The sequence below is a fragment of the Pristiophorus japonicus genome, chromosome Y (genome assembly GCF_044704955.1).
Source record: "Pristiophorus japonicus isolate sPriJap1 chromosome Y, sPriJap1.hap1, whole genome shotgun sequence".
In the NCBI taxonomy this organism is placed as follows: domain Eukaryota; kingdom Metazoa; phylum Chordata; class Chondrichthyes; family Pristiophoridae; genus Pristiophorus; species Pristiophorus japonicus.
Genome location: NC_092011.1, coordinates 3,344,883 through 3,357,385, shown reverse-complemented (window position 1 = coordinate 3,357,385; position 12,503 = coordinate 3,344,883). Strand labels below are relative to the sequence as shown.

The 12,503-nt window shown below is 49.9% G+C and overlaps 1 protein-coding gene across 1 annotated transcript in view; it reads right to left on the bottom strand.

The window, feature by feature from the left end:
• The window catches only part of LOC139241068 (glutamate receptor ionotropic, kainate 5-like), a 1,689,468-nt gene that overhangs the window by 1,636,518 nt on the left and 40,447 nt on the right, over window positions 1-12,503 (bottom strand). Inside the window, exons 4-5 of the mRNA XM_070869761.1 lie at window positions 11,106-11,203; window positions 8,527-8,692 (exon numbers count right to left, since the gene is read on the bottom strand). Of these exons, the coding sequence (XP_070725862.1) occupies window positions 8,527-8,692; window positions 11,106-11,203 (264 nt within the window). The remainder of the gene's footprint in view (window positions 1-8,526; window positions 8,693-11,105; window positions 11,204-12,503) is intronic.

Here is a 12,503-nt window from a genome sequence, read left to right as displayed (position 1 = left end):
CTGTCTACAGAGACTGATATTTCCTACAGGGACCGGCACTTACTGCAGAGACCGACACTGTCTACTGAGACCGAGTTCCTACAGCGACCAAGACTTCCTACGGAGACCGACACTGCCTACAGTGACCGACACTGCCTACAGTGACCGACACTTCCTACAGAGACCGACACTGTCTACAGAGACCGTCATTGTCTACAGAGACCAATATTTCCTATGTAGACCGACACTGTCTACAGAGACTGACACTTCGTACAGAGACCGACACTTTCTCCAGAGACCGAAACTTCCTGCAGAGACCGACACTGTCTACAGAGACCGACACTTTCTCCAGAGACCGAAACTTCCTGCAGAGACCGACACTGTCTACTGAGACCGACACTGTCTACAGAGACCGACACTGCCTACAGAGACAGACACTGCCTACAGAGACCGACACCGTCTACTGAGACCGATACTGCCAACAGAGACCGACACTTCCTACAGAGACCGACACTGTCTATAGAGATCGACACTTTCTACAGAGACCGACACTTCCTACTGAGACCGACACTGTCTATAGAGACCGACACTTCCTACAGAGATAGACACTGTATACAGAGACCGACACTTCCTAAAGTGACCAATAGTAAGTCCAGAGACCGACACTTCTGACAGAGACCGTCACTGTCTATAGACACCGACATTTCTTACAGAGACCGACACTGTCTACAGAGACCGAAACTTCCTACAGAGACCGACACTTCCTACAGAGACCGACATTGTCTATACGTAGACCGACACTGTCTACAGAGACAGACACTGTCTACAGAGTCCGCCACTCTCTACAGAGACTGATATGTCCTTCAGAGTCTGACACTTCCTACAGAGACCGACACTGCCTACAGAGACCGACACTTCCTATGTAGACCGACACTGCCGACAGAGACCATCACTGTCTATAGAGACCGACACTTTCTATAGAGATCGACACTGTCTACAGGGATCTACACTGTCTACAGGGACCGACACTGTCTACAGAGACCGACCCTGTCTATAGAGACCGACACTGTCTACAGAGACCGACACTATCTACAGAGACCAACACTGTCTACAGGGACCAACACTGTCTACAGAGACCGACACTGTCTATAGAGACCGACACTTCCTACAGAGATAGACACTGTATACAGAGACCGACACTTCCCAAAGTGACCAATAGTAAGTCCAGAGACCGACACTTCTGACAGAGACCGTCACTGTCTATAGAGACCGACATTTCTTACAGAGACCGACACTGTCTACAGAGACCGAAACTTCCTACAGAGACCGACACTTCCTACAGAGACCGACATTGTCTATACGTAGACCGACACTGTCTACAGAGACAGACACTGTCTACAGAGTCCGCCACTCTCTACAGAGACTGATATGTCCTTCAGAGTCTGACACTTCCTACAGAGACCGACACTGCCTACAGAGACCGACACTTCCTATGTAGACCGACACTGCCGACAGAGACCATCACTGTCTATAGAGACCGACACTTTCTATAGAGATCGACACTGTCTACAGGGATCTACACTGTCTACCGGGACCGACACTGTCTACAGAGACCGACCCTGTCTATAGAGACCGACACTGTCTACAGAGACCGACACTATCTACAGAGACCAACACTGTCTACAGGGACCGACACTGTCTACAGAGACCGACACTGTCTACAGAGACTGACACTGTCTACAGAGACCGACACTTCCTACAGGGACCGACACAGCATACAGAGACAGACACTTCCTGCAGAGACCGACACTTCCTACAGACACCGTCACTTTCTACAGAGACCGACCTGTCCATAGAGAGCGACAATGTCTACAGAGACCGACACTTCCTACAGGGACCGACACAGCATACAGAGACCGACACTTCCTGCAGAGACCGACACTGTCTACAGAGACTGATACGTCCTTCAGAGTCTGACACTTCCTACAGAGACCGACACTGCCTACAGAGACCGTCACTGTCTACAGGGACCGACACTGTCTACCGGGACCGACACTGTCTACAGAGACCGACGCTTCCTGCAGAGATCCACATTGTCTACAGAGACTGATACTTCCTACAGAGACCGGAGTTCCTGCAAAGACCGACACTGTCTACTGAGACCGAGTTCCTACAGAGACCGAGACTTCCTACAGAGACCGACACTGCCTACAGTGACTGACACTGCCTACAGTGACCGACACTGTCTGCAGAGATCGACAGTTTCGACAGAGACCGACACTTCCTACCGAGACCGACACTGTCTACAGAGACCGAAACTTCCTGCAGAGACCGACACTGTCTACAAATACTGATACTTCCTACAGGGACCGGCACTTACTGCAGAAACCGACACTGTCTACTGAGACCGAGTTCCTACAGAGACCAAGACGTCCTACAGAGACCGACACTGCCTACAGTGACCGATACTGCCTACAGTGACCGACACTTCCTACAGAGACCGAATCTGTCTACAGAGACCGAAACTGTCTACAGAGACCGACACTGTCTATAGAGACCGAAACTCTCTACAGAGACCGAAACTGTCTATAGAGACCGAAACTCTCTACAGAGACCGAAACTGTCTACAGAGACCGACACTGTCTATAGAGACCGACACTGTCTACAGAGACCCACACTGCCTATAGGGACCCGCACGTCCTGCAAAGACCGACACTGCCTACTGAGACCGACACTTCCTACAGAGACCGATACTTCCTCCAGAGACCGACACTTCCTGCAGAGACTGACACTGTCTATAGAGACCGACACTGTCTACAAAGACCGACACTGTCTATAGAGACCGACACTGTCTACAGAGTCCGCCACTCTCTACAGAGACTGATATGTCCTTCAGAGTCTGACACTTCCTACAGAGACCGACACTGTCTACAGAGACCGAAACTTCCTGCAGAGACCGACACTGTCTACAAATACTGATACTTCCTACAGGGACCGGCACTTACTGCAGAGACCGACACTGTCTACTGAGACCGAGTTCCTACAGAGACCAAGACGTCCTACAGAGACCGACACTGCCTACAGTGACCGATACTGCCTACAGTGACCGACACTTCCTACAGAGACCGACACTGTCTACAGAGAATGTCACTGTCTACAGAGACCAACACTTCCAACGTAGACTGACTCTGTCTACAGAGACTGAAACTTCGTACAGAGACCGACACTTTCTCCAGAGACCGACACTTCCTGCAGAGACCGACACTGTCTAATGAGACCGACACTGCCTACAGAGACCGACACTGTCTACAGAGACTGACACTTCGTACAGAGACCGACACTTCCTCCAGAGACCGACACTTCCTGCAGAGACTGACACTGTCTACAGAGACCGACACTTGTCTACAGAGACCGACACTGTCTACAGAGACCGAAACTCTCTACAGAGACCGAAACTGTCTATTGAGACCGAAACTCTCTACAGAGACCGAAACTGTCTACAGAGACCGAAACTGTCTATAGAGACCGACACTGTCTACAGAGACCCACACTGCCTATAGGGATCGGCACGTCCTGCAGAGACCGACACTGCCTACTGAGACCGACACTTCCTATAGAGACCGATACTTCCTCCAGAGACCGACACTTCCTACAGAGACTGACACTGTATACAGAGACCGACACTTCCTAAAGTGACCAATAGTAAGTCCAGAGACCGACACTTCTGACAGAGTCCGTCACTGTCTATAGAGACCGACATTTCTTACAGAGACCGACACTGTCTACAGAGACCGAAACTTCCTACAGAGACCGACACTTCCTACAGAGACCGACATTGTCTATACGTAGACCGACACTGTCTACAGAGAGAGACACTGTCTACAGAGTCCGCCACTCTCTACAGAGACTGATATGTCCTTCAGAGTCTGACACTTCCTACAGAGACCGACACTGCCTACAGAGACCGACACTTCCTATGTAGACCGACACTGCCGACAGAGACCATCACTGTCTATAGAGACCGACACTTTCTATAGAGATCGACACTGTCTACAGGGATCTACACTGTCTACAGGGACCGACACTGTCTACAGAGACCGACCCTGTCTATAGAGACCGACACTGTCTACAGAGACCGACACTATCTACAGAGACCAACACTGTCTACAGGGACCGACACTGTCTACAGAGACCGACACTATCTACAGAGACTGACACTGTCTACAGAGACCGACCCTTCCTACAGGGACCGACACAGCATACAGAGACAGACACTTCCTGCAGAGACCGACACTTCCTACAGACACCGTCACTTTCTACAGAGACCGACACTGTCCATAGAGAGCGACAATGTCTACAGAGACCGAACTTCCTACAGGGACCGACACAGCATAAAGAGACCGACACTTTCTGCAGAGACCGACACTGTCTACAGAGACTGATACGTCCTTCAGAGTCTGACACTTCCTACAGAGACCGACACTGCCTACAGAAACCGTCACTGTCTACAGGGACCGACACTGTCTACCGGGACCGACACTGTCTACAGAGACCGACGCTTCCTGCAGAGATCCACATTGTCTACAGAGACTGATACTTCCTACAGAGACCGGAGTTCCTGCAAAGACCGACACTGTCTACTGAGACCGAGTTCCTACAGAGACCGAGACTTCCTACAGAGACCGACACTGCCTACAGTGACTGACACTGCCTACAGTGACCGACACTGTCTGCAGAGATCGACAGTTTCGACAGAGACCGACACTTCCTACCGAGACCGACACTGTCTACAGAGACCGAAACTTCCTGCAGAGACCGACACTGTCTACAAATACTGATACTTCCTACAGGGACCGGCACTTACTGCAGAGACCGACACTGTCTACTGAGACCGAGTTCCTACAGAGACCAAGACATCCTACAGAGACCGACACTGCCTACAGTGACCGATACTGCCTACAGTGACCGACACTTCCTACAGAGACCGAATCTGTCTACAGAGACCGAAACTGTCTACAGAGACCGACACTGTCTATAGAGACCGAAACTCTCTACAGAGACCGAAACTGTCTATAGAGACCGAAACTCTCTACAGAGACCGAAACTGTCTACAGAGACCGACACTGTCTATAGAGACCGACACTGTCTACAGAGACCCACACTGCCTATAGGGACCCGCACGTCCTGCAAAGACCGACACTGCCTACTGAGACCGACACTTCCTACAGAGACCGATACTTCCTCCAGAGACCGACACTTCCTGCAGAGACTGACACTGTCTATAGAGACCGACACTGTCTACAAAGACCGACACTGTCTATAGAGACCGACACTGTCTACAGAGTCCGCCACTCTCTACAGAGACTGATACGTCCTTCAGAGTCTGACACTTCCTACAGAGACCGACACTGTCTACAGAGACCGAAACTTCCTGCAGAGACCGACACTGTCTACAAATACTGATACTTCCTACAGGGACTGGCACTTACTGCAGAGACCGACACTGTCTACTGAGACCGAGTTCCTACAGAGACCAAGACGTCCTACAGAGACCGACACTGCCTACAGTGACCGATACTGCCTACAGTGACTGACACTTCCTACAGAGACCGACACTGTCTACAGAGAATGTCACTGTCTACAGAGACCAACACTTCCAACGTAGACTGACTCTGTCTACAGAGACTGAAACTTCGTACAGAGACCGACACTTTCTCCAGAGACCGACACTTCCTGCAGAGACCGACACTGTCTAATGAGACCGACACTGCCTACAGAGACCGACACTGTCTACAGAGACTGACACTTCGTACAGAGACCGACACTTCCTCCAGAGACCGACACTTCCTGCAGAGACTGACACTGTCTACAGAGACCGACACTTGTCTACAGAGACCGACACTGTCTACAGAGACCGAAACTCTCTACAGAGACCGAAACTGTCTATAGAGACCGAAACTCTCTACAGAGACCGAAACTGTCTACAGAGACCGACACTGTCTATAGAGACCGACACTGTCTACAGAGACCCACACTGCCTATAGGGACCGGCACGTCCTGCAGAGACCGACACTGCCTACTGAGACCGACACTTCCTATAGAGACCGATACTTCCTCCAGAGACCGACACTTCCTGCAGAGACTGACACTGTCTATAGAGACCGACACTGTCTACAGAGACCGACACTGTCTATAGAGACCGAAACTCTCTACAGAGACCGAAACTGTCTATAGAGACCGAAACTCTCTACAGAGACCGAAACTGTCTACAGAGACCGACACTGTCTATAGAGACCGACACTGTCTACAGAGACCCACACTGCCTATAGGGACCGGCACGTCCTGCAGAGACCGACACTGCCTACAGAGACCGACACAGTCGACAGAGACCGACACTGTCTACAGAGACCGACACTTGCTACAGCGACCGACATTTGCTACAGAGACCGACACTGTCTACAGAGACTGACTCTGTCTACAGAGACCGCAACTGTCTACAGAGACCCACACTGCCTACAGAGACCGACACTTTCTACAGAGACCGACACTCTCTACAGAGACCGATGCTTCCTACAGGGACTGGCACTTCCTGCAGAGACCGACAATGTCTACAGAGACTGCCACTTCCTACAGAGGCCGACACTTCCTACAGAGACCGATACTTCCTACAGAGACCGACACTTCCTGCATAGAACGACACTGTCTACAGTGATCGACACTGTCGACAGAGACCGATACTTCCTAAACAGACCGACACTGTCTACAGAGACTGACATTGCCGACAGAGCCCGACACTTTTGGTCATCTGCTGTAATAGCACCTATGTGGCTCGTTGTCAAATTTTGTTTGATAATGCTCCTGTGAAGCGCCTTGGGACATTTGACTACATTAAAGCTGCTATATAAATACAAGTTGTTTTTGTTGTTGTGGTGTCAGGAAGCACTTCTTCATACAAAGGCTGGTGGAAATCTGGGACTCTCTCCCCAAAAAGCTGTTGAGACTGAGGGTCAATTGACAACTTCAAAACTGAGACCAATAGATTTTTGTTGGGTACGGGTATTAAGGAATACTGAACCAAGACAGATAGATGGAGTTAAGATACAGATCAGCCGTGATCTTATTTCATGGTGGATCAGGCTCGAGGTGATGAAGGGCCTTCTCCTGTTCCTATGGTGATTGATACCAAACCAGTGGTGGGCCAGATACTCTCACGTTTGCGCTTCCTGGAATTGAGGGAGTGAAGGCGAGATAACTGAGATGAGAGAGAGTAAGGGACAAGCGTGGAAGTAAGGGACTGCCTCGGCAAACCGATAGTGGCAGAAGTAGTCAGGCCAGTGGAGGGCTTTAGGTTTGGCAGCTGGGAGTTTGAAAGTGCCGAAGGGCAAGTTATTATTTAAATGGAGAAAAATTGCAAAGTGCTGCAGTACAGCGAGACCTGGGGGTACTGGTGCATGATACACAAAAAGTTAGTATGTAGGTACAGCAAGTGATCAGGAAGGCCAATGGAATCTTGGCCTTTATTGCAAAGAGGATGGAGTATAAAAGCAGGGAAGTCTTGCTACAGCTATACAGGGTATTGGTGAGTCCACACCTGGAATACTGCGTGCAGTTTTGGTTTCCATATTTACGAAAGGATACACTTGCTTTGGAGGCAATTCAGAGAAGGTTCACCAGGTTGATTCCGGGGATGAGGGGGTTGACTTACGAGGAAAGGTTGAGTAGGTTGGGCCTCTACTCATTGGAATTCAGAAGATTGAGAGGTGATCTTATCGAAACGTATAAGATTATGAGGGGGCTTGACAAGGTGGATGCAGAAAGGCTGTTTCCGCTGATAGGACTAGAGGGCATAATCTTAAATAAGGGGCAGCCCATTTAAAACTGAGATGAGGAGGAATTTCTTCTCTCAGAGGGTGGTGGATCTGTGGAATTTGCTGCCTCAGAGAGCTGTAGAAACTGGGACATTGAATAAATTTAAGACATAGATAGTCAGTTTCTTAACCGATAAGGGACTACAGGGTTATGGGGAGCGGTGGGGAAGTGGAGCCGAGTCCATGATTGGATCAGCCATGATCTTATTGAATGGCGGAGCAGGCTCTAGGGGCCGTATGGCCTACTCCTGCTCCTATTTCTTATGTTCTTATGTTCTTATGATGTTAGTGATTTGAAGGAGAGTTTATTCTAGGGGCGGTCACAGAAGCATGTGGGATTGGCAGGGGCTGAGGGCAGTGAGGGATACAAGGGAATGATCAGAGATGGACTTATCTGTGCTTGAGACCACAAGGGTAGGGAGGCCACGGGAGATTGTGAGGTCAAGTGGAGGGCAGTGAGTATGGGTCAGGGAGTTTTTAAGGAGGGAGAGGTTTAGGGAGCACAGGAGGGCAGTGAACTCAGAGGAAAGAGGCCGAGGGTTGCGAGGATAGAGATTGACATCCCCGAGGATGAGAACTCATGGGAGAGAGGATGAGGAAGTGTGGGGAGGAGTTTGCTTTTAGTGGGGGTTAGGCTGTTGAGTGATTACAGAGAGTGAGCATTGATTGGTGTCCTTACATTCAGCCTTGGCACAGACGAGGCTGGTAGAGGGGCAGCTGGAAAACTTCAGGATACTGCTCACCGCCAGGCTAATGTCTTCGTTACTGGGGTACAGACTGATGGATGCAAATCTCAGGTACTGCAATTTTGGAGTCTCCTCCGGACCAACCTTAATGTGGGGAATCTACGAAAAGAGCATTGAGAGAAAGTTCAGGTCGCTCACCTTCACCCCAATCCATCATATTCCTAAACCGTCATCCTGACCCAAACCCTCACCCAATCCCAAACCCTCACCCCAATCCATCACATTCCCAAACCGTAATCGTGACCCAAACCCTCACCCCATTCAAACCCTCACCCCAATCCATCACATTCCCAAACCGTCATCCTGACCCAAACCTTCACCCCATCCCAAACCCTCACCCCAATCCATCACATTCCCAAACCTTCATCCTGACCCAAACCCTCAACCAATTCCAAACCCTCACCCCAATCCATCACATTCCCAAACCGTCATCCTGACCCAAACCCTCACCCCACCCCAAACCCTCACCCCAATCCATCACATTCCCAAACCGTCATCCTGACGCAAACACTCACCCTATCCCAAACCCTCACCCTAATCCATCACATTCCCAAACCCTCACCCTATTCCAAACCCTTACACCATCCAAAACCCTCAACCTATCCCAAACCCTCACCCTAATCCATCACATTCCCAAACCCTCACCCTATCTCAAACACTTACACCATCCAAAACGCTCAACCCATCCCAAACCCTCACCCTAATCCATCACATTCCCAAACCCTCACCCAGTCCCAAACCCTCACCCCATCGCAAACCCTCACCCTAATCCATCACATGCCCAAACCATCATCCTGACTCAAACCCTCACCCCATCCCAAACCTCACCCCATCTCAAACCCTCACCCCAATCCATCAGATTCCCGAACCCTGATGCCATCCCAAACCCTCACCCCAATCCATCACATTCCCAAACCGTTATCCTGACCCAAACGCTCACACCATCGCAAACCCTCACCCCATCCCAAACCCTCACCCTCACCCCATCCCAAACCCTCACCCTCACTCCACCCCAAACCATCACCCCAACCCATCCCAAATCCAAGCCGTCACCCTCGTCCTCAACCCATCCCAAACCATCAAAGCATCCCAAACACTCACTCTCCCCATAACCCATCCCTTACCCTCACTTTATTCCAAACCCTCACCCTCGACCCACCCCAAAAGGGGTGGGCGTGAGATGGGATGGTGTGGGGTTGGGGTGGGGTGGAATGTGGTGGGATGGGATGTGGTGGGGTGGCGTAGAGTTGTGGTGGGGTGGGGTGAGGTAGAGGGGGATGTGGTGGGAAGGGGCAGAGTGGGGTGGGGTAGGATTAGTTGGGCTGGGGTAGGATTGGGGTGGGATGGGCTAGAGGGCGATGGGGTGGGGTGGGAAGGGGCAGAGTGGGGTGGGGTAGGGTTAGGTGGGCTGGGGTAGGGTGGGATGGGGTGGGGTAGCGTGAGTTGGAATGGGGTGGGGTGGGACGAGGTGGGTTGGGATGGGCAGAGTGGGTTGGAATGGGATAGGATAGAGCAAGGTGGGGAACGTTTGGGATGTGTTAGGCTGGGATTCTGCTTTGCACAGGGTTTCGCTGAGTGTGATGATTTCGGGAGCATGTTTGACGAGAGAATTTCAGACCATCTACACCAGGAGACGGCGGCGGCTGAAACTGGCATCAGCCGACCCATGGCTGGATCTGTTGGTCAAACCACCAGCTCCATCTGCTGCCTAACTACCCTCAGTGCATCATCACACAGTCTCAGTAAGAAAACCTTCAGCAACGTAGCGTTCACCTCCGAGTCAATCGCCGCACTTCCTGTATTTAACACAGCATGTCCGGCCAGCAGACACTGCACCCTGCTGTAACGTGATAGCATTACTGGTGTTTGTCCCCTCGGTAACAGTGAGAGACATTGATTAAAGGGATCTCTGTCTCTCGTGATCCTGTCCTTACCAGACTCCATCCCCCCGGACTTCGTGGCACCCCCAGGCACCATCCCCAAAACACCATCAATCTGAATCCGGGACTTCACAGAAACAGAATTTCCCAGAAAACATTCCTCCCAGACCCAGTCCCACCTGGAATCCACCCCCCACCTTCCACAGTGCCCCCAGAAACTATCTCCCTCACAGCCTGTCTCTCCCCGCTGGGGGCAGTCTCCAACGTCCACAGGCCCCACTCCCCCATGTAATAGAGCTCACCTAGTGGACCACTGATATAGTGCAACTACACATGTAATAACAATAAAAGCTCATGTGGCAAGGTCAAAAGATGACGGTCGTTGTTATGAAGCCATCTTGTAGAGTGCGTGCTTGAGCACCTAAGCAAAGATTTCAGTGATTATCGCTGAGGCTATCACATCCCATGGACTGTCTATCTCCTCACCCTTCCCTGGGGACTGTATCTCTTCCCACCCCCACACTCCTCCCTGTGGACTGTCTCTGTTCCCCCGAAGGAATATTCCTCTATCCCCTGGATCCTGCCTCTTTATCCCGGAATGGTTCCCATTCAGCGCAGCCTATCACATTTACCTCTTTCTCTCCACAGATGTGACTGATGAAAGCTCCAGATGCTGGGCTTGAAGAAGGGCCTAAAATGGCCGACACACCCTTGGGCAGAATTTGGCACACTGAAAAACAAAATTACAGGGAGTCAGAGAGCACGACAGTGGTGATGGTGATGAAGATGATGGTGATAAAGATGATGGTGATAAAGATGATGGTGATGAAGATGAAGGTGATGAAGATGATGATGGTGATGAAGGTGAAGGTGATGAAGATGATGGTGATGAAGATGAAGGTGATGAAGATGATGAGAAGATGGAGATGATGAAGGTGATGAAGATGATGGTGAAGAAGATGATGGTGGTAAAGATGATGGTGATGAAGATGATGAGAAGATGGAGATGATGAAGATGATGAAGATGATGGTGAAGAAGATGATGGTGGTGAAGATGATGGTGATGAAGATGATGAGAAGATTGAGATGATGAAGGTGACGAAAATGATGGTGAAGAAGATGATGAGTAGATGGAGATGATGAAGATGATGAAGATGATGGTGAAGAAGATGATGGTGGTGAAGATAATGGTGATGAAGGTGAAGGTGATGAAGATGATGGTGATGAAGATGATGGTGTTGAAGGTGATGGTGATGAAGATCATGGTGATGAAGATGATGGTGATGAAGATGAAGATGATGAAGAGGAAGGTGATGTTGATGAAGGTGATGGTGATGAGGATGCAGATGTTGACGATGAAGATGATGAAGATGATGGTGATGAAGATGATGGTGATGAAGATGATGAAGATGATGGTGATGAAGGTGATGGTGATGAAGATGATGGTGATGAAGATGATGGTGAGGAAGATGACGTTGATGAAGATGAAGGTGATGAAGGTGATGGTGATGAAGATGAAAGGTGATGAAGATGAAGGTGATGAAGATGATGGTGATGAAGATGATTATGATGAAGATGAAGGTAACGAAGATGATGGTGAAGAAGGTGATGGTGATGAAGATGATGGTGATGAAGATGACGGTGATGAAGATGATTATGATGAAGATGAAGGTGATGAAGATGATGGTGAAGAAGGTGATGGTGATGAAGATGATGGTGATGAAGATGATGGTGATGAAGATGATGGTGATGAAGATGATGGTGATGAAGATTATGGTGATGAAGATGATGGTGATGAAGATGAAGGTGATGAAGATGATAGTGATGAAGATGATGGTGATGAAGATTATGGTGATGAAGATAATGGTGATGAAGATGACGGTGATGAAGATGATGGTGATGAAGATGATGGTGATGAAGATGATGGTGATGAATGAAGGTGATGAGGATGATGGTGATGAAGATGAAGGTGATGAGGGTGATGGTGATGAAGATGAGTATGATGAAGATGAAGGTGATGAAGATGATGG